At 41.9% G+C, this 23,710-nt stretch overlaps 1 protein-coding gene across 8 annotated transcripts in view; it reads left to right on the top strand.

Moving 5' to 3' along the window:
- The window catches only part of sh3pxd2aa (SH3 and PX domains 2Aa), a 315,062-nt gene that overhangs the window by 269,443 nt on the left and 21,909 nt on the right, over positions 1–23,710 (top strand). For all 8 annotated transcript variants that reach the window (XR_011882687.1, XR_011882688.1, XR_011882689.1 and 5 more), the window contains 2 exons: positions 14,156–14,505; positions 19,566–19,615. Coding sequence is in view for 5 of the 8 variants with exons in the window: in XM_072239102.1 (XP_072095203.1) it covers positions 14,156–14,505; positions 19,566–19,615 (400 nt within the window). In the remaining 3 variants the exon portion in view is untranslated. The remainder of the gene's footprint in view (positions 1–14,155; positions 14,506–19,565; positions 19,616–23,710) is intronic.

Below are 23,710 nucleotides of genomic sequence, written 5' to 3' on the forward strand. Positions count from 1 at the left end.
GTCTGTTACATATATTGAAAATTCTGCATCGTTGCAACCTGTGACAGAAAATCTAGCAATAATCATTTGGTGGGGCCAATTTTCTGGTAATTGTACAGGCATAGCCAGTTGTGATTTACTTCTGTTTTTGGGACTTTACTATTAGTACAATAATATGGAGTGAGGTAGTTTGAGTCCCTTGATATCTATATATATTCAATGGCCAAATCACACTGCCTTCTGGTGGAACTCATCCAACTCTCCCAGAATGCTTCTGTCAGCAGATTCCCTCATTTCCTGTCTCTCTTTCACAGTCATTCCCCACTGGAGTAATTCCAGAATTTCAGAGCTGGAAAGCAGATGGCAGGAAGTGGCTCTCAGACGTGAAGACATTTTGCTCCACTTAGTTGTCTGTTTCTTGCCTGCATTTACTTCTTTAAAAAAGCAAAGCATTAGCTCAAACTACATAGGAGATATTTTTTAGTTCACATTTGACTTTTCAAAAGATTAATTTGAACTGTGTTACAATGTTTATCTGCCTGTGAGCTAAATATTGTTAGGAGGTTCTTCTCTTTGAGGTTGTTTGTGTATCACTCAATATAGTTAGATATTTAAGATCTTTCCCCTGCACGGTAAGATGAACATTCTTTAAAAACGTAGACAGATTTGTTTCAGTATGAGAGAATAATAGAAAGACTGCATTTCTACTTTTGACTACAATAACAGAAATTGCCTCACTTTGCACAAAAAGAAATATTCAAAAAGCTTCTCTAACGGCAAAAATTAGAAAACTAACATCCAAATTATTGAAGTTTAATCAAGCTACATACCTTTATCAAATCAATGTAGGGTTCACAATATTTGATGCTGGACCACTGACACGTAACCTTCAGCCCATTGTGTCCATAGTGACCATAAGACATAGCAGCATCATTAGGCCATTCGGCCTATTGAGTCAGCTCTGCCAATCCATCATGGCTGATTTGTTTTCTTTAATTTCCTTCAACCCCATTCTCCTGCCTTTTCCCCATAATCTTTGCATTTATTAGGCAAAAACCTATTAATGTCCATTTTAAACATACCCAATGACTTGGCCTCCACAGCTATCTGTAGTAAAGAATTTCACAGATTCATCACCCTCTGGCTAAAGAAATTTCTCCTCATCTCATTCTAAAAGGATGTTCTTTTATTTTAGACATGAGGTACTACAGGTGATGGAAATCTAGAGTAATAGGCACTGTATTATCTGGACACTGATGAAGGGTCTCGGCCTGAAACATCAACTGTTTATTCCCATCTGTAGATGCTACCTGACCTGCTGAGTTCCTGCAGCACATAGTGTGTATTGACGCTTTATTCCGAGGGTGTGTCTTCTGGTCTAAAAGGGACGTCCCTCGATTCTGTGGCTGTGACCTCTCAACGTCTACTGTATCTAAGCCTTTCAATATTCAGCAGATTTCAGTGAGATCCCCCCCCCACCACGCTCTTCTTCTAAACTCCAGCAACTACAGGTCCAGCGCCATCAAACACTCCTCATAAGTTAACCTCTTTGTGCCCGGGTTCATTCTCATGAATCTTCTCTCAGCCCTCTCCCATGCCAACACATCCCTCCTCAGAAAAGGTACATAAAACCGGTCACAGTACTACAAGTGTGGTCTGAATAATCCCTTATAAAGCCTCAAAATTACATCCCTGATTTTATATTCTTGTCCTCTCGAAATGATTACATTAGCTTTCTGTACCACTGACTCAACCTGCAAGTTAACTTTTAGGGAATCCTGCATGGGGACTTCAAAGTTCCTTTGCATCTCTAATTGCTGAATTTGCTTCTAGCAAGTTACAAGACCAAACACTTCCCACCTGCTGCTACTTTTCCCATTCAGCTAATCCACGTAAGTCCTTCAGCAGGCTCCCTGCTTCTTCAACATGACCAGCCCCTCCACCTATTTTGTATTATTTGCAAACTTGGCCACAAAGTCATGAATTCTATCATCAATATCATTGACATATAATGTGAAAAGCAGTTACAACACTGATCCCTGTGAAACTCATCACTAGTCACTTGCAACCAACCAGAAATTTCTCCCTTTATTCCCACTCTTTACCTCCTGCCAGTCAGCCAATTTTCTACCCATTTTAGTACTTTTCCTATAATACCATGGGCTGTTGTATAGCAGCCTCATGAGCAGCACCTTAACAAAAGCCTTTTGAAAATCCAAATAAGCAGCATCCACTGACTCTCCTTTGTCTATCCTGCCTCTTATTTCCCCTCAAAGAATTCTAATAGATTTGCCAGGCAAGGTTTCCCCTTAAAGGAAACCATGCTGATTTGGACTATTTTATCATGTGCCTTCAAGTACCCTGAAATTTCATCTTAATAATGGACTTCAACATCCTCCCAACCGCTGAAGTCAGGCTAACTGGCCTATAATTTCTTGTCTTTTGCCTACCTTCCTTCTTAAAAAAAGATATTTGCAATGTTCTAGTCCTCAGGAACCATTCCAGAATCTCATGTTTCTTGAAAGATCGCTACTAAAGTTTCCACAATCTCTTCAGTTACCTCTTTCAGAACCCTGGCGTGTAGTCCATCTGGTCCAGCTGACTTCCCTACCTTCAGACCTTTCAGCTTTCCAAGCATTTTCTCTTTAGTAATTGCAACTACACCTAGTTCTACCCCCCTGACACTCTCGAATTTCTGGCATATTGCTGGTGTCTTTGACAGTAATGACTGATGCAAAATACTTATAAGATTCATCCACAATTTTTTGTCTTGTATTTTTACCTCACCTGCATCATTTTTCAGTGCCCTGATATCCTCTCTTGCCTCTCTTTTACATCTGGAAAAACCTTTTGGTATACTTTTCTATATTGTTGGCTGTCTTTTCTTCATATTTCATCTCTTCTCTTCTTATTGCTTTTTTCACTGCCTTCTGTTGGTTTTTAGAAGCTTCCAAATCCTCTAATTTCCCACTAATTTCTGTTGCTAATGAGGCCATGGTTTTCAAATGCTCATAAATCTGCCTGTGCCATGCAATGTAACAATAAGAATAGATTGAGATGCCAGATGAATGTGTAGCTGAAGAATTGGTGTAGTTGGCAGGGTTTCATAAATATGATTATTGAGGTCTCTCCTAGGGTAGGTGTGAACTGTACAAAAGGGTAGGGTTACAAATGAACACTAGAGATGAAGTGTGTCTACTTTAATACAAGAAAGATCAGAACAAAGGTGATGAAATTAGAGTGTGGGTTATTACATTGAGTACGACATTGGGGCAATTGCAGAGACTTGACTGTCACAAGGACAGTAATGGCTGCTGGATGTCTGTGGTTTAGTTATTACATAGTCAGGGTACTACAGCACAGATACAGGCCAATTAAAGGTGATGACCCTGGTCAAGTGACAGATCTCTGGGTGAAGTGAACATTTCAGAGATAGTGATCACAACTCCTTGAGCTTTTGCATAGCCTTGGGCAGGAATAGGAGCAGATGGTACAGGAAAGTAATTGGGGGAGGGCGAATTATGATGCTATTAGGCAGAAGCTTGAGAGCATAATTTGTGAATGGGTTTTATTTCAACACTTAAGAGAACTTTGGATAAATACATAGATAAAAGGGTGTGGAGGGCTATGATCCGGCTGTTGTTTGATAAGACTAGGCAGAATAATAATTTGGGACAGACTGAATGAGTTGAAGGGCCTGTTTCTGTGTTGTTTCTGGCACATGGCAAGGGCAGCAATCCGGAGATTACTGACCTTGAGATTCTGCTTTGCAGCTATCTACCTAACTCCCTATATTCTCCTTCAGGACCTAATCGTTTTTCCAACCTACGTCGTTGATACGAAGATGTGTTGCAACTTATGGTTGTTCACCCTCTCCCTTTAGAATGCTGTGGACATTAATCAAGACATCTCTGACCCTGGCACCTGAGAGATAACATACCATCTGAGTGTCTCTTTCATGTTCCCAGAATTTCCTGTCTGTTTCTTGAATTATGGAATTCCCTTGTCACTACTGCAGGCTTCTAAACCCTGTTCCCTTCTGAGCCACAGAGCCAAATTCAGTGCCAGAGACATAGTCGCTGCAGCTTTCCTCTGTTAGGTCATACCCCCACCACCACGACCTCCACTCGCAACAGTATCCGGTGGAATACTTATTATTGAGGGGAATGGGCACAGGTTTACTGTCAACCAGTTCCCTTTCCCCCTCCTGACAGTTACCCAGCTACCTGCCTGCTGCAATTTAGGGATGACTATCTCCCTGTAACTTCAATCTATCACCACCTCATTCTCCCGTATGAACCAAAAGTCATCCCACTGCAGCTCCGGTTTCCTAACGTAGTATGTAAGTAACTCCAGGTGGATGCACCTGGTGCAGATGAAATTATCTGGATGTCTCCTAAAGTTCCCACATTTCAGATAAAGGAAAACCACCAATCCTGGGCCAATTTTCACTGCATAATAGATAAAGCAAGAAAGAAACTTGCCTTGTCCAAACCTCTTGAGCCAAGGACTAACTACTCTAACACTGATCCACTCCAACAAATTGCACATCTAGTACCTTCCTATACTAATATCATTCCCTCAGCCCAAAGCCTTTTATGATATGGCATTCACTTGCTCATAGAATCATAGAGCACTACAGCACAAAAACTGTCTTTAGGCCCATCTAGTCCATGCTGAGCCATATCTGCACTTGGAGCATAGCCTTCCAAACCCTCCCATCAATGTAAAACCAAACTTCACTTAAATGTTGAAATTAAACGTGTATCCACCACTTTCACTGGCAATTTGTTTTGCACTCACACCACCTTCTGCAGAAATTCCCCTTAAATATTTTACCTTTTACCCTTAACCTATGGCCTCTAGTGTCACCGAACCTCTGTGGATGAAGTCTGCTGGCATTTACCCTATTCCTCACTTCTCCTCACCTGCCTATGACTTCCCCCAGGTCCTGTCCTCCTTCCATTTCTCCTATTGTCCACTCTCCGCTCCTATTAGATTCTTTCTTCTCCAGCCCTCGACCTTTCCCACCCACCTGGCTTCACCTATCACCTTCCAACTAGCCTCTTTCTCCTCCCCACCCAACCTTTTTATTCTGACATCTTCCCCCTTCCCCCTTCCTCCTCCTCCTCAGCCCTGAAGAAGGGTTTCAACCCAAAACATTAACTGTTTACTTTTTTCCACTGATGCTGCCTGACCTGCTGAGTTCCTCCAGCTTCTTTTGTGATGATTTGTATACCTCTATCAAATCTCCCCTCATTCGCTGATGCTCCAGGGAATGAACTCCCAACTTATTCAACCTTTCCCTATAACTCATATTCCCAAATCTGGCAACATCTTTGCAAATTTTCTGTCATTCTTTCATTTCTACTGATACCTTTCTTGTAGGTAGGTGACCAGAACTACACACAATATTTCAAAATAGGGTTCACCAATGTCTGATACAACTTAAGCATAACACTCTAACTCCTGTACTCAGTACTTTGATTTATGAAGGCCAAAGTGCCTAAAATTTTCTTTATGATCATATCTACCTGTGACTCCACTTACAAGGAATCATGGATCTGTATTCCCAGATCCCTCTGTTCTGCTGCATTCCTCAGTGCCCTACCATTGTCCTACAATGTAAGTCCTACATTGGTCTGTCTCCCAAAGTCACCTCATACTTGTCTATATTGAATTCCATTTGCCATTCTTCAGCCCATTTTTCCAGCTGGTCCAGATTTTTCTGCAAGATTTGATATCCTTGCTCATCTCCAATCTTGGTGTCATCCGCAAATTTGCTGATCCAGTTTACCATATTATCATCCAGATTGTTGATATTAGATGATAAACAGTAATGGACCCAGTGATAGTTTCTGCAGTACACCACTGGTCCCAGGCTCCCAGTCAGAGGCAACTATCTACTACTCATCTCTGGTGACTGTGTCTCACATTAATGGTAGGGAACCTTTTGGAGATGACTGTGATTCTCTGACTCTAAGGATTGGCGAGTAGATTAAGCAAAAGAGTTCTGCATGTACATGAAAGTCAAGGTCAAAGTAAATTTATTATTAAAGTACATGTATGTCACCATATATTACCCTGAGATGTATTTCCTTGTGGGCAGTCATACAAAGAAACAATACAATCCATGAAAAACTGCACACAACAAATATGGACAAACAGCCAATGTTCAAAAGACAACGAATTTTGGAAATGCATATAAGACAAAGAAACTAAATAATAAATAATATTTGGGGCAATTAGGGATAAAAGAGGAAACATACCTGGAGTTGGAGGAGGTACAGGAGCTTCTCAATGAATACCTGGCTTCAGTATTTACAAGTCAAAGGGAACTTGATGAATGTGAGGCCACTGTAGAACTGGTTAAAATGCCAGAACATACCAATGTTAAGAACGAGGATGTGCTGGAACCTCTGAAAAATGTTAAGATAGATGTGCCCTTCGGGAGAGATAGTATATACCCCATGTTCCTACAAGATTACTGCAACCTTTGGTGATGACCTTTGCATCATTGCTGACCACAGGAGTAATGCAGAAAACTGGAGGATGGTAAATGTTCTTCATTTGTTCAAGAAAAGTAATAGGGATAATCCTGTGAATTATAGACCAGTGAGTCTGACATCAGTGGGGGAAGGGCAAACTATTCAAGAGGACTTTTAATAACAGGATTTATGAGCATTTGGAGAAGCTTAGTCTGATTAGAGATGGTCAGCATGGCTTGGTGAGGGACAAGTTATGCCTCACGAGCCTGACTGAATCCTTCCAGGAATGACGAAATTATTTGATGACGATAGAGGAATGGTGTTTATAGATTTTAGTAAGGCTTATTCAGAAAGTCAGGAGGCATGGGATGCAGGGAAACTTGGCTGTGGATTCAGAGCTGGCTTGCCCATAAGAGGCAGAGTGTAGTTGCAAGTAGAGTGTATTCTGCTGGAGGTCGGTGACCAGTGATTTTTATAAATATCTTAGATGAGAAAGTGGGTAAGTTTGCAATGACACGAAGGTTGGTGATGTTGTGGATAGTGTAGGTTGTCATATGTTACAAAAGGACATTGATGAGATGTAGAGCTGGGCTGAGAAGTGGCAGATGGAGTGCAGTCCAGTGAAGTAATACACTTTGGATGGTTGAACTTGAAGACAGAGTTAAAGATTAATGGCAGGATTCTTAGCAGTGTGAAAGAACAGATCTCAAAGTAGCCATACAAGTTGATAGGCTGTTAAGAAGGTATATGATTTTTGGCTTTCATTAGTCAAGGGATTAAGTTCAAGAGCTATCCGGTAATGTTGCAGCTCGATAAAATTCTGGTTAGATTACATGGAGTATTGTGTTCAGTTCTGGTCTCCTCATTGGGAAGGATGTGGAAGGTTTAAGAGAGGAATTGGTAGGAGATTAATTGGTCATTAGAAATTGCCCTCCTATGAGTGGGAGAATGGGTTGGGGGTGGAGGGAGAGTGTTGATGAAATGCATGGGGAATTTTTAAAAAAATTAGATTAATATAGCATTAGTGAAAATATATTGAGGCTCCAGTCGGACTTGAACTCACAAACTTGTGGTTTAACAAGACCAGTGCTCTAATTCTTGAGCTACGGGGCTAAACGGAGAGCACAGTGGACAACAATTCCACGACGCCCTACACATGCAGCAACTGTGGTAGAGCCTGCCGTTCTAGGATCGGCCTCAATAGCCATAGTCAACGCTGCTCGACAAACAAGTGACTACTAGAGGCGCAGTACCGATGGTCGACCACGACTGAAGGAGGCCACACACACACCAGTAAAAATCAGAATTGGGTTTAATATCACTGGCATATATTCGAGAAATGTTTTGTTTCTGCAGTACAGTGCAATATATAATTTAAAAAACTAAATTGCAATAATAAATATATAGTACTGTGCAAAAATCAGAGGCATATACATACAGTGTAGCTAGGGCACTTAAGAATTGCACAGTACCGTGGTAATTTTATGTTTTGCACTGCACTGCTGCTGCTGAAGGGGAGAAAATCATGGCATATGTGAGTGATTCTGATATCATTCTCTATTGTGGACTGGAAGTTGGAAGGGGACAAGAAGAAGGAGAATCATGGTTTAGAAAACAGGAGGGCGAGGGGAGGGAGCGGAAAGCACCAGAGAGGCATTCTGTAATGATCAATAGACCAATTGTTCAGAATCAAATGACCTTGCCTGTGTCCCAGGGCTGGGTTTGTCTGCCACCTGTCCCTCCCACTGCACAACACTCACCATTCCCAATATCCTTTGTTCCTGCCACATTTATAAACTCGCTCTCCAATCCATGTTGACAAATACAGTACTGTGCAAAAGTCTTAGGTACCCTGGTGTATATACCTCAGAGTTTTGCACTGTACTATATATATAAAATTAAATAAGTAGTGCAAATAAAAAGGAATAAGAATAGTGAGGTAGTGTACATAGGTTCGTTATCCATTCAGAAACCTGATGGCAGAGGGGAAGAAGCTTCTCCTAAAATATTGAGTCTATGCCTTCACACTCCTGTACCACCTGCTGAATTGTAGCAATGCGAAAAGGGCATGTGCTAGGTGGTAGGGGTCCAGAATGATAGATACTGTCTTTTTGAGGCATCACATTTTGAAGGTGACTTTGATGCTTAGGAGACTAGTGCCCATGATGGAGCTGGCAGAGTTGACAACTTACTGCAACTTTTTCTGATACTGTGCAGTGGCCCTTCCGTACCAGATGATAATGCAACCAGTTAGAATACTCTCCACAGAACATCTGTAGAAATTTGCTGAATCTTTTTGGCATACCAAATCTCCCCAAATTCCAAACAAAATATAGCCACTGTTGTGCTTTTGTAATTGCATGAGTACATTGGCTCAGGATAGATCTGCAGAGATGTTGACACCCAGGAACTTGAAACCGCTCACCCTTTCCACTGCTAATCCTTCAATGAGGACTGATGTGCGTTCCCTCACCTTTCCCTTTCTGAAGTTCCACTCAACCAGCTAATCTATCTCACTTTTGTACGCCTCTTTGTCACCATCTGAAATTTTATCAACAATAATTGTGTCATCGGCCAATTTATAGATTGCATTTGAGCTGTGCCTGGCCTCAAAGTCATGGGTGTAGAGAGAGTAGAGCAGTGGGCAAAGCACACGTCCTTGAGGTGCACCAGTGTTGATTGTCTGCGAGTAGGAGATGTTATTCCCAATCCACACTGACTATAGTCTCCTGAAGGGGATGTCCAGTTGCCGAGTGAGGTACAGAGACCCAGGTTTTGACACTTGTTGATTTGTATTGAGGTTCTGATGATGATGTTGAACGCTGAGCTGTAATGAATAAACAGAAGCCTGGTGTAAGTATTGCTGTTGTCCAGGTGGTCTAAGGCCAAGAGGAGAGCCAGTGAGATTGTATTCTCTGTATTGTGGTGATAGGCAAATTGCAGCAGGTCCAGGTCCTTGCTTAGGCAGGAGTTGATTCTAGCATTTCATCCCAGTAGATATGAGTGCAACTAGGTGATAGTCGTTGAGGCAGCTCTTCTTGCTCTTTTTGGGCACTGGTGTGATTGTTGCCCTTTTGAAGCAGGTGGGAACCTCCAACTGCAGCAGTGCGAGATTGAAAATGTTCTTGAACCTTCCTGCCAGTTGGTTGGCACAGGTTTTTTAGTGAGTAAGAAGTGACGCAGGTTGAAAGGTGTTGAAACGTTGTGGGTGGAGCTAAGGAACTGTAAGGGTAATACAGACCCCCAAACAGTAGTAAGAGTGTGGTCTACAAATTACAACGGGAGATAGCAAATTCATGCCAAAGGGGTACAGTCATGAGGGATTTCAGTATGCAGGTAGATTGAGAAAATCAAGTTGGTGCTGAATCCCAAGAGGAGGAATTTCTAGAATGCCTATGAAATGGTTGAGCCCACTAGGGGATAAACTATTCTGATTAAGTGTTGTGCAATGAACTAGAATTGATTAGAGAACTTAAGGTAAAAGAACCCTTAGGGGCAAGTGATCATAATATGATATTAATTATCATAATATGATAATTCACCCTGAAATTTGGGAAAGAGAAGTTAAAGTCAGATGTATCAGTATTACAGTGGACTAAAGGGAATTACAGAGGCATGAGAGAGGAGTTGGCCAAAACTTATTGGCAAAGAACACTGGTAGAAATGTTGGTGAACAGCAATGGCTGGAATATCTGGAAACAATTCAGAAGGCACAGGATATTTACAGTACATCCCAAAGAGGAAGATGACACAACCATGGCTAACAAGAAATATCAAAGCCAACGTAAAAGCCAAAGACAAGGCATATAATAGAGTAAAAATTAGTGGGAAGTTAGATTGAAAAGTTTTTGAAAACCAACAGAAGGCAACTAAAAAGTCATTAAGAAGAAAAAAATGGAATATGAAAGTAAGCTAGGCAAAAATATTAAAGAGGATACCAAAAGATACTTCAATACATAAAGTGTAGAAGAGAGGTGAGACTGGATATCGGACAGATGGAAAACGATGCTGGAGAGGTAGTAATGGGAGGCAAAAAAATGGTGGACAAACTGAATAAGTATTTTGCATCAGTCTTCACTGTGGAAGACACTAGAAATAATCTGAAAGTTCCAGAGTGTCAGGGGTCAGTAGTGTGTGAATTTGCCGTTACTAGGGAGGAGGTTCTTGGGAAACTGAAAGATCTGAAGGTAGATAAGTCACCTGGACCAAATGGTGTACACCTCAGGATTCTGAAAGAGGTGAATGAAGAAATTGTGGATCATTAGTAATGCTCTTTCAAGAATCACTATTTTCTGGAATGGTTCCAGAAAAATAGAAAATTACAACTATCACACAAAATGCTGGAGGAACTCAGCAGGCCAGGCGGCATCTATGGAAAAGAGTGAACAGTTGACACTTTGAGCCGACACCCTTCATCAGGACTGAGAAAAAAGATACAGTTGGAACAAGAAGGTGGTGAGGGGAAAGAAGCATTACAAGGTGCTAGGTGAAACTGGGAGAGGGGCAGGGGTGAATTAAAGAGCTGAGAAGCTGATAGGAGAAAGGGATAAAAGACTGGAGAAGGGGGAATCTGATAAGGGTAGAAGACCATGGAAGAAAGTTCCAAGGAGGAAGAGCACCAGAGAGAAGTGATGGGCAGATGAGAGAGGGAAATGGGAATGGTGACCATGGGGGGTGGCAATTACTGGAAGTCCAAGAAATGGATGTTCCTGCCATCACGTTGGAGGGTACCCAGACGGAATATAAGATGTTGCTCCTCTAACCTGAGTATCCTCGTTGTGGCAGTAGAGAAGGCCATGGACTGACATATCAGAATGGGAAGTAGAATTGAAATGGGTATCCACCGGGACATCCTGCTTTTTCTGGCAGATGGAGCATAGGTGCTCAGTGAAGCGGTCTCCCAGTCTATGTCGGGTCTCACCAGTATACACTCAAACCCCACATAACACTACCCTGCATAGTGCTGATTGAATTTGGTTATTCAATTCTTTATGGAAACTTTTTTTAAATGATAAAAATTCTTTCTAAACAACACTTAAACCTTCTCAAGAGCGGCCACCATTACAGTAAACATTCAGTCAGTAACAGCACTTTACATATGCTCTGAGCCACTCACAGCCAATCACATATTAGTTCCTGCTCTGCCTCCCCTGCCTGTGTAAACCTTGCTCCCTCACCAATTTATTCAATTTTTTTTCACCCATAATTTCTGGAAAACGGCCTGTAACTTCCAGTGAGGGTAGTGCATCTAAGGTGTCTAGGAAAAGCTTTAACATGGATGTGAAACTGCAAGTGAAATGGCGTTTGGAAGCTGGTGAGCGTCAGCTTGATGTTGGCACCTCTTTGAGATTGGTTACATCGATGATCAGAACAATTATAAAAAGAATGCAGACAAGATCAAAGCCTGGTCCCTCCTCTAAGATGTAACCACCACCTACTTCCCTCTGCTGCTGCTGCGATGGGTTGCTGCTCCACTGATGTACAGGTTAGGCCTATTTACAAATTTGTTACTCCACGAATTACTGTGTATACATAAAATAACATATATTTGGTATTTGAATTTTTTTTATTGGACATTCATGTCCATTTCCATAATGTTATAATCACTCCGCATAGCGGTGATTTACATAGCACTCACCTCCAAGGAATGCATCCTCAGCATTAAGCGGGGTCTGAGTGTACAGGAGCCCACACTGGGATCACCTGGAAGGACTGTTTGGGACTGTGAATGGTAGTGAGGGAGGAGGTGTAGGTATGGCACTTGTTTTGCTTGCAAGGATAAGTACGAGGAGGTAGATCAGTGGGGAGGGATGAATGGACAAGGAAGTCACGTAGGTACTCCCTAGTATAGTATGGTAGTTGATGGTTGCTTCCTCTTCTCCCCCCACCTTCTTGCTGTAACTTCTCATCTTCTTTTCCAGTCCCGATGAAGGGTCTCTGCTAGAAACACTGACTGTTTACTCTTTTCCATTGATGCTGCCTGACCTGCTGAGCTCTTTCAGCATTTTGTGTGTATTGCTTGGATTTACAGCATCTGTAGATTTTCTTGTCTAAACTGCAAATGTTGCTGTACTCTTCCAAAAGGGAGAAAGGCAGAAGAAAGGAAATTATAGGCCAGCTTGTTTGACCTCAGGGGTTGGGAAGATGTTGGAGTCAACTGTTAAAAATATGGTTTCGGGGTACTTGGAGGCAAGTCCGTAGTTAGCATGCTTTCCTCAAGGGAAAATCTTGCCTGACAAATCTGCTGGAATTCTTTGAAGAAATAACAAGCAGGATAGACAAAGAAGAATTGGTTGATGTTGTGTACTTTGATTTTCAGAAGGCCTTCAACAAGGTGCTGCTCATGAAACCACTTATGTTATTACATGAAATATACCAGCGTGGATAGAGTATTGGCTCTTTGGTAGGAGACAAAAACTGGGAATAAACGGAGCCTTTTCTGGTTGACTGATAGTGACTAGTGGTGTTCCACAGGGGTCTGTGTTGGGACCAATTCTTTTTATATTATATGTCAATGACTTAGATGATAGAATTGGTGACTTAGTTGTAAAGTTTGTGAATGATACAAAGAGGGGCAGGTAGTCTTGAGGGAGTAGAGAGGCTACAGAAGGACTTAGATTAGGAGAATGGGCAAAGAAGTGGCAGATGGAATGTAGGGTTGTGGATGGTCATGCAATTTGGTAGAAGGAATAAAGGGGTAGACTATTTTCTAAATGGAAAGAAAATTCAAAAACCGAGGCACATAGGAGCTTGGAAGTCCTTGGTGCAAGATTCCCTGAAGGTTAATTTGCAGGTTGAGTCTGTGGTGAGGAAGGCAAATGCTATGTTAGCATTCATTTCAAGAAGGAAGTAATGTTGAGACTTTATAAAGCATGGGGAGGCTTCGCGTTTTGGGCCCCTTATCTTAGAAGGGATGTGCTGACACTCTAAGAGTTCAAAGGAGGTTCAGAAAACTGATTCCAGGATTGAACGGCTTGTCATATGAAGTGTGTTTGATGGCTCTGGGCCTGTATTCACTAGAATTCAGAAGCATGAGGGGTGACCTAATTAAAACCTATCGAATGTTGGAAGGCCTTGATAGAGTGGATGTGGAGAGGATGTTTCCTGTGGTGGAAGAGTCTAGGACCACATGAGACAGCCTCAAAATAGAAGCGCATCCTTTTAGAATGGAAATGAAGAGGAATTTCTTTAGCCAGAGACTGGTGTATATGTGGAATTCATTGCCACAGGTGACTGTGGAAGCCAAGTCTTTACATATATTTAAGTCAAAGGCTGATAGATTCTTGATTGGTCAGGGCATGAAGGGATATGGGGGGAAGGTAGGAGTTTGGGACTGAGAGAAAAAATAGATCAGCCATGATGAAATGGCGGAGCAGACTCGATGGGCCAAATGGCCTAATTCTGCTTCTATATCTTACGGTTATATGGAAGTTGGTGGTTGCTGCACACTCAGTGGGTTGTTGCCATGATACATTGAACTCTCTATCTCTTTATGACTATTTTGATTCCATGACTATTTTGTTTCTTGTAGGTGGGGGGGGGGGAATCTTTAGAAATAGCTGTGATTGAATGGTTGAATTGCTGTTTTGTTTAGTTTCAGTGTGATTGCTAAAGGACTGATATTTACTGTAATTGAGGCAAAAGTGAAAAAAAATACTCTTTGTAAGTGTGTAATCTTTTTTCCCCAGATATCAGGGCAAGGAGGGATGGGCACCAGCATCCTATCTGAGAAAAGTCAAAGATGAACTTTCTCCAAGGAAAAAGCCTGTTAATGGCCCGGTGGAGATAATTGGGAACATAATGGAAATCAGTAATCTGTTGAACAAGAAGACAAGCAGTGAGAAAGACATTCAGACAGAAAATGAATCCAAATGTTATGATCACCCTCCACTTACTGCAAAAGAGATCAGCCTTCCACTGCCTTGTGAGCAGTCCAATGGTGAAGCAACAACATTAGTGGCAACAGAAAAGAGGCTCAGCCGAGCCACACCAGGATCCCCAGCTGTGGCCAGGATCGCTCCACAGAGAGCAGAGATAGGTACAGCATTGAAAATATTTCCTTTTCCATAAGAACTAAAAACATTCCATAATGTTTATAAAAACACAGACATGAAGAAATCTGCAGATGCTGGAAGTTCAAGCAACACACACAAAAAGTGCTGGTGGAACGCAGCAGGCCAGGCAGCATCTATAGGAAGAGGTTCAGTCGACATTTCCGGCCGGGACCCTTCATCAGGACTAACTGAAAGAAGAGATAGTATGAGATTTGAAAGTAGGAGGAGGAGGGGGAGATCCAAAATGATAGGAGAAGACAGGAGGGGAGGGGTGGATCTAAGAGCTGGAAAGTTGATTGGCAAAAGGGATACCAGACTGGAGAAGGGAGAGGATCATGGGGCGGGAAGCCTGGGGAGAGAGAGAGAAGGGGGGAGCGGAGCCCGGAGGGTGGAGAGCAGGCAAAGAGTTATAGTGAGAGGGACAGAGGGAGAAAAAAAGAGAGAGAGAGAAAAAAAGGGGGAGGAAAAAATATATTAAATAAATAAATAAGGGATGGGGTGTGAAGGGGAGGAGGGACATTAACGGAAGTTAGAGAAGTCAATATTCAGGCCGTCAGGTTGGAGGCTACCCAGACGGAATATAAGGTGTTGTTCCTCCAACCTGAGCGTGGCTTCATCTTGACAGTAGAGGAGGCCATGGATAGACATATCAGAATGAGAATGGGACGTGGAATTAAAATGTATGGCCACTGGGAGATCTTGCTTTCTCTGGTGGACAGAGTGCAGGTGTTCAGCGAAACAGTCTCCCTGCGTCGGGTCTCACCAATACATAGAAGGCCGCACTGGTATTTTTTTCCCCCTTTTTTTTCTCTCTTTTTTCTCCCTCTGTCTCTCTCACTATAACTCCTTGCCTGCGCTCCACCCTCCGGGCTCCCCTTCCCCCTTCTCTCTCTCCCCAGGCTTCCCGCCCCATGATCCTGTCCCTTCTCCAGTCTGGTATCCCTTTTGCTAATCAACTTTCCAGCTCTTAGATCCACCCCTCCCCTCCTGTCTTCTCCTATCATTTTGGATCTCCCTCTCCCCCTCCTACTTTCAAATCTCTTACTATCTCTTCTTTCAGTTAGTCCTGACGAAGGGTCCTGGCCTGAAACGTCGGCTGTACCTCTTGGTATAGATGCTGCCTGGCCTGCTGCGTTCCACCAGCATTTCTTGTGTGTGTTGCCAGAATGTTTATTATTGGGTAGCGTCTTGAACTAAAATCATGTTTACTTGCACATTTGTTCAACATGCAAGTAATGTTGGGCAGTAACAGCTCAGAATACGAGATTTCATGGTTTCAAAAGTTTTTCATTAGGATGGTGACTGGAGCAACTGCATTTTCAGGCTTATGTCCCCAATCTGAGTTTTTACAATCAGTGTAAATGGTATCTTGAAAGATTTAATCAAGCATCTCTAGTTCCACAGTAGTTCATTTGAAAGTATCCCATGTCCAAACAATCTGTATCAACTGTTTCACTGTCATCTCATCTGCTGGTTACACACCTGAGAAGTTTCTAATAGATACGTCAAACATGCTTTTCCTTTTATGTATACAAGTTGAAATGGTGAAATCCTATTAATATCTTCCAATTGCAGTTTTCACCTCATGATAATATATTCCAGCATCTTCCCTCCAAATGATGCAATCTACCTCTAATTTCTTTTTCCCTATTTCCTTATATAGTGTGATTGATTTTGGTAGCTTTGTATCTGTGGGAACTGTTGCAGTTCGAAGGATTGTTGGAATGTGACAACCATTGCATCAGCTATGTCCATCAACAACATCTTCAAAACTCTAAAATGCAGTTCATCAGTTTTAGGCGATTTATCACCTTCCTGCATTTTCTTTTTAATTCTTTTGCTAATAAAGTTGTAGTTCTCCAGTATTTGCAGGAAGTTTTCTGTGTCTTTGGTGTTAACCACAAGATATCTGTGTAATTTCTTAAAAGTTAGACAGTATTTTTTTCTGTATGTGAGGAATCTATATTAACCTGCTAATCAATGCAAGGCACAAATCACATCTTACTTATCAAAGAATGTATAAATTATACACCTTGAAATTTGTCTGCTTATAGGCAGCCACAAAGTAAGAAACCCAAATAACGCAATTAAAAAAACAACCAAAAACCACCGTGCAGAGAAAGTGAGAAAAGTAAACACACATCGTGCAAACAACAGAAGCAAGCTAACAGCCTTCCGAACCAAACTGAGTCTGAGATCTACTCCTGGAGTAGGCCCCAAGCCTTAGTCCCCAGTCCATCATACCAGTGGGGCAGAAATGCATAGCAGCTGGATGAGTTCACAGCTTTGGTGGCGCAGTGAAAGGAATAGACATTCGCAGAAGAGCAAGTAAAATCTACCTTCGAACCTTTCAGCTCCCCAAGCAGCTTCTCCTTAGTAATAACAGACTCATTTCTGCCCACTGACACGCTCGAATATCTGGCATACCACTAGTGTCTTCCACAATGAAGACTGATGCAAAATACTTGAGTTTGTCTGCTGTTTCTTTGTCCTCCATTACTACCTCTCCAACAGCATTTTCTGGTGGTGCAATATCCACTCTCACACCTTTTATTTCTCTCCTTATGTTTTTAACTGTTTTAGGAGCTTCTAATCCTCCAGTTTCCCATTTATTTTTGCTATATTATAGTCCCTTTCTTTTGCTTTTGTGCTGTCTTTGGCTTCCCTTGTCAGCAATGGGAGCCACATCCTCAACTTAGAATGCTTCTTCATCTTTGGGGTGTTTCAATCCTGAACCTTCTAAATTGCTTCCAGAAACTCCAGCCATTACTGTTCTACTGTCATACCTGCTAGTGTTCCCTTCCAGTCAACTTTGGCTTGCTCTTCTCTCAGGCCTCTGTGGTTCCCTTTTCTCCACTGTAATTCTGTAGATAATAGTAACTAATATTAGATAAGCTGGGCTTATTTTCACTGGAATGTAAGTGGCTCAAAGGTGATCTAATGGAATTTTACAAAAGTTTCAGGGACACACAGGGTAGAGACTTTTTTCCCCAGTGGCAGTAGAGTCCAGAGCTAGAGATATATGATTAAGGTGCAAGGAAAGAAATTTAAATGAGATTTGAGGGCAAAGTTTCTCTCACAGAGGGCAGTAAATATTTGGCACGAGCTGCCTGTGGTAGCAGACCTTGTTGCAATGTTTAAAAGGCATTTTAACAAGTATTTGTATAGGAAAGAAGTAGGCAGTTATGAGCCTAATGCAAGTGACAATACTGTAGATGAGCACCATTGTCACATAACTGAGGTGGGCTGTCAGGGCCAGTTTCTAAGCTGCATGTTTCTGCCCTATACAAACTCATTGTACTAAAGCTATGACTAGTAGATTAATTGGCTGTTTTAAGTTGCCCCTAGAGTGAGTGGTAGAATCTGGGTTGGAGATGGAGGGAGAGGAATAGTGTGGATGAAATGCAGGTAGAATTTAAATAAAATGATAGTAATATCACAATAATGAAAATGGGTGGTTTATGGTTGGTGCAGACTCAGTGGGTTGATGGATTGTTTCTATGCTGTATATCTCTATAACCCTACATCATTGTTGTTATTCCTCTCCGCACCTTGCGGTGCATCAAGCAGCACCCTTTGCCGTTTCTTTAGTATTTTGTCTGTTTTTCATGAGGTCAAATTGGTAGCTCCACACTCAACCCATCACGGATGGAAGGTGTGCAAGGAGCTGGCCAGACTTGAATCCAGGATCATTTGCCTCAAAGTCCGGTGCTGATGCCACTACACCACCAGTCAATAACTCTACATATTAATTCTTTAAAAGTTAGCCATAGCTGGTTTACCAGCATGCTTTTTAATGTATACTCCCAACCTATTAAACCAAACTTCACCTCATGCCTTTGTAATTTGTTGTATTTGAGAATTAAGACATTGGTTTTATATTGAGGCCACTGTTACCTAAAGTCCTCTGAATTACCAGATTTCCAGTTAATTCTTTCTCATTACTATATTCTAGATTTAAAAACTCCCTCATAACCATTGTATTACCCTTGTTACATACACACCTAATTACTTGGTTTATACTGTGCTATTTTCATTCCTCTTTGCAACTTGAAACCTTTGCCCTTTTAGTGGTAGCTTCATCCAAACTAGTTCTATTACTTGAGATTTTCTAAGTGATAGTATCATTTCATGTGCTGCTTTTGTTAATATTTACTTCTGTCAATCCATATCACCTCGGTATTCCAGCCAAGGATCCATGAAGGGCATCTGGAGACTAGGCCTACACTCTGCCCTTTAAGTCTAGTGATGTGAGCATCACTGATGTGCTGTGCACTTGAAGGCTGGTGCTGTGGACATGCAGGTGAAGGACACCCGAGACTAGGCCTGCACTCCTTGCTCAAAAGCCAGTGATGCGAATGTGTGATGAAGGACATCTGTGGATGTTGGGCTGCCCTAGGTCACTGGGTCCTGGGATTGAATGTCCGTATGAGCAGGAGGCACAAGAAAGCATGAGGGCCGGTCAGCATGCTCTGCGGTAGAGCCTGAAGTTCAGGGTCCTATCATCAGCTAGCCTGGAGGTCAATACTGAAGTTCAAAACCTGTAAGTCAAGGCCAGAGACTTCAGAGTGGAGGCCCAGCAGACTGCCTTGGAGTTAGAAGATTGTGTGGGGGTTGAGAGTGAGGAAAGAGGCTTCTTTTGCTGTTGATGTTTGGTACTTGTTGTGTTCTGTGATATTCTGCCAAACATTGTGAGCATACTATGTTGGCACTAGAATGTGTAGTGACACTTATAGACTGCCCTAGCATATTTCTAGGTGTGTCGACACATTTCATTGTTTGTTTCAATGTACATGTGATAAATAAATCTGAAGGGGTAGCTTGCCGTTCAAATAACCTCATTGTTAGAAATGTTTCTTCAACACAATTTATTTATATTATAAAAATAAAATAGATTCTCGTTCTCTGTTCACATGAAGGGTCATCAATTTGAAATGTTAACTGTTTTTCTTTTCACTACTTGATCTGCTGAGCTTTTCCAGCATTTTCTGTTTTTGTTTCAGATTTCTCTGCAATTTTTAAATTTCCATTTTATTTTACACAGGTTCCCCAAACCTAAGGCAGAAGCCACCACCACGCAGAGAAGTCAGCATGGTATGTACGGAGTTTAATTTCCTGTCATATGATCACCTTAAAAAAAAAAAAATGTCATACCCATAAGTCAGATTCCTGTACCTCATCCCCAGGGAACAGCAGTGAACTGGATATTGCAAAGCCGGCAGTGAATGACTCTGTCTAACTGTTAATTAAGGGAATTTTCGATAAACACCAACAGTGCTTTTAGTTCAAGATTACAACAACATGAAATGAAGGACATCCAAGACTAAATCTGTACTCCATGCTCAAAAGCCAGCAATGCAAACATGTGACAAAGGACATATGTGGATGTTGGGCTGCCCCAAATCACTTGGTCCTCGGATTGGATTTCTGTGTGAGCAGGAGGCATGAGGAAGCTTGAGGGTCAGTCAGTCAGCGTGTCCAGAGTTAGAGCCACAGTTCAGAGTCTAGTCTGGAGGTTGATACTGAAGGTCAAAACCCGGAAGTCGAAGCCGGAGACTGGAGACCCAGAGGCCTGTCTTGGAGTTGGAGGGTTGTCTGTAAGTGTGTGGGGAGGGGAGGTGTTGGGAGGAAGGACAGGGGCTTCTTTTGCTGCTGCTGTTTATTGTATTCTGTGTTGTTCTGCAAAACATTGTGGGCGTGCTATGTTAGCACTAGAATGTGTGGCAATAATTGCAGGCTGCTCTAGCATATTTCTAGGTGTGTTGATTGTTAATGCAGAGGACACATTTCACTGTATGTTTCAATGAACGTGTGATGAATCGATCTGAAACGGCATCTTGCAGTTCAAATGACCTCTTTGTTAAAGATGTTTCTTCAACACAGAATTTATTTTTAATATAAAAATAAAATAGATTCTCATTCTCTGTTCAAATGAAGGGTCTTTATTCTGAAACATTGACTGTTTCTCTTTCTACTGCTTGACCTGCTGAGATTTTCTAGCATTTTAGAACAATTCACTAGCCTTATAACAGTAGAATAGAAGCTTTTTTTGAGCTTCCTGGGATATAATTGCAAATATCTAATCCGCCAATCATGTGGCAGCAACTCAATACATAAAAGCATGCAGACATGGTCAAAGAGGTCCAATTGTTGTTCAGACCGAACATCAGAATGGGGAAGAAATGTGATCTTCATGACTTTGACTGTGGATGACTGATGCTCCCTGTTGGGGTGGTTTGAGGATCTCTAAAGCTACTACGTGCACAATTGTCTCTGGAGTTTACAGAAAATGGTGTGAAAAACAAAAAAAAAAAGTCTGGTGAGCAGCAGCTCTGAGGGGAAAAATGCCTTGTTATTGAGAGAGATTACAGCAGAATGGTCAAGCTGGTTCAAGCTGATAGGAAGGCGACAGTAACTCAGATGGCCTCACATTACAACGGTGGTGTGTAAAAGAGCATCTCTGAACACATAACACATAGAACCTTGAAGTGGACGGGCTACAGCAGCAACAGTCCACAAATAACAAGTATACATTCAGTGGCCACGTTATTAGGTGCAGGAGATACATAATAAAGTGCCACTGAGTGTATGAAGAGTAAAACAGAAGCAAGGGTGAATATCGGACTGCTGGAAAATGGTGCTGGAGAGGTAGTAATGGCTGACAAAGAAATGGTGGATGAATCTATGTTTTTTTATCAGTTTTCACCAACAGTGGAAGACACCAGTAGTAGCCAGAAATTGGAGAGAGTCGGGAGCAGGCATGAGGGTGGGTACTACTACTAAGGAGAAGGTGCATAGGAAGCTGAAAGGTCTGAAGACAGATGAGTCACCTGGACCAGATGGACTACACTCCAGAGTTCTGAAGGAAGTAGCTGAAGAGATGGTGGAGGTGTTAGCAGTGAGAGTCATAGAGCACAACAGCACAAAAACAGGTTCTTTGGCCCATCTAGTCTCTGTGCTGAACTATTAATCTGCCTAGTCCCATCGACCATCACCCAGAATGTAGCCCTTCATACCCCTCCCATCCATGTACCTATCCGAATTTCTCTGAAATGTTGAAACTGAACACACATCCACAGTTTACGCTGGCAGCTTGTTCCACGCTCTCACCAATCTCTGAGTGAAGAAATTACCTCTCATGTTCCCCATAAATATTTCAACTTTCACCCTTAACTACTGACCTCTAGTTGTAGTCTTACTTAACCTCAGTGGAAAAAGCATGTTTGTTTTCACCTTATCTATAGCCCTTATAATTTTGTATACCTCTTTCAAATCTCCCCTCAATGTCCTACGTTCTAATGAGTAGAGTCCTAACCTATTCAACCTTTCCCTAAAACTCAGGTCCTCAAGTTCTGGCAACATCCTTGTAAATTGTCTCTGCAATCTTTCAGTCTTATTAGTATCTTTATTGAAGTAAGGTGACCGGAACTGAATAGAATACTCGAAATTAGACCTCACCAACAATTCATACAACTTCATCACAATCCAACTCCTGTACTTAATACTTCGGTTTCTGAAGGTCATTGTGTCAGAAGCTCTCTTTACGACCCTATCTACCTGTGACACCATTTACAAGCAATTGTAGATCTATATTCCCAGATCTCTGTGTTCTACCACTTGCCTCAGTGCCCTGCAGATCATCATGTAAGTTCTACCCTGGTTTGTCCTCCCAAAGTAAAACACCTCACACACTTTAGTGCTTTAATTTCCATCTGCCATTTCCCACTTTTTTCAGCTGGCCCACTACAAGATTTGATTGCCTTCTTCCCTGTCCACTACCCCCTCCCAATTTTTGGTGTCTTTCTCAAAATTACTCATCCAGTTGACAACATTATCATTTAGGTTGTTGCTATATATGACAAATATCAACAGACCCTGCACTGATCCCTGAGGCATACCACTAGTCACAGGCCTCCATCTCCTACTAGTCTCTGGTTTCTCCCATGAAGCCAATATCTAATCCAATTTACTACCTCATGCTGAATGCCAAGCAACTGAACCTTCCTGACCAACCTTTTGTGTGGGGCCTTGTCAAATTACTTGCAAAAGGTCCACATAGACAACATCCACTGCCTTGCCTTCATCAACTTTCCTGGTAACTTCCATGAAAAACTGCATAAAATTGCTTAAACATGACCTACCATGTTCAAAGCCATGTTGTCTATCCCTTATCAGTCCTCTCTATACAAATGCTTATACATCCGGTCACTTAGAATACCTTCCAGTGACTTACCCAGTACTGATGTCAGGCTCATCGTCTTGTAAATTCCTGGCTTATTTTTAGTGCATTTCTTTAACAGAACAACATTAGCTAACCTCCAATCCTCTGGCTCCTCACATGTTGCTAAGGATGTTTGAAATATCTCTGCTAGGGGCCCTGTGATATTTCTACACTAGCCTGCCACAAGGTCTAAGGGGAAAAAAAAAACTTGACAGGCTCTGGGGAGTTACTTGCCCTAACTTGCTGCAAGACAGCAAACACCTCATCCTCTGTAATCTGTATATTGTCCATGACCTCAATGCTGTTTTGCCTCATGTCTATAGACTCTGTGCCCAAGTCCCAAGTAAATGCCAGTGTTTTGGGTAACTACAGATGCAAAAGAATTCATTTAAGATATCCCGTCTCTTTTGGCTACATGCATAGATGATCACTCTGATCTTCAAGAGGACCAATTTTGTTCATTGCTATCCTTTTGCTCTTAATATATCTGTAGCATCTTAGAATTCTCCTTCACCATGACTGCTTGAGGAACCTAATGCCTTATTTTAGCCCTCCTGATTTCCTTCTGTTGCATTTGTTATACACCTTATGTACTCATTTCTTCCTTCCTCTCTATATCTGCTATGCACCTCCTTTATTTTAATTAGACCCTAAATATCTCTCAAAAACCAAGTTTCCCTACATCCGTTACCCTTTCTTTTTTTTCTGATAGGAATATACAAACTCCTTACTCTCAAAATTTCACCTTTGCAGGCCTCCCACTTACCACGCACATCTTTGGGAGAAAACAACCTGTCACAATCCACATTTGCCACATCCTTTCTGATACCATCAAAATTGGCATTTCTCCAACTTAGAATCTCAACCCAAGGACCAGAGCTATCCTTCTCCACAATTATCTTGAAAGTAATGGCTTATGATCACTAGGTGCCGTGTTCCACTACACACACTTCTGTCACCTACCTTGT

The sequence above is a fragment of the Mobula birostris genome, chromosome 21, assembly GCF_030028105.1.
Source record: "Mobula birostris isolate sMobBir1 chromosome 21, sMobBir1.hap1, whole genome shotgun sequence".
NCBI classification, from domain to species: Eukaryota; Metazoa; Chordata; class Chondrichthyes; order Myliobatiformes; family Myliobatidae; genus Mobula; species Mobula birostris.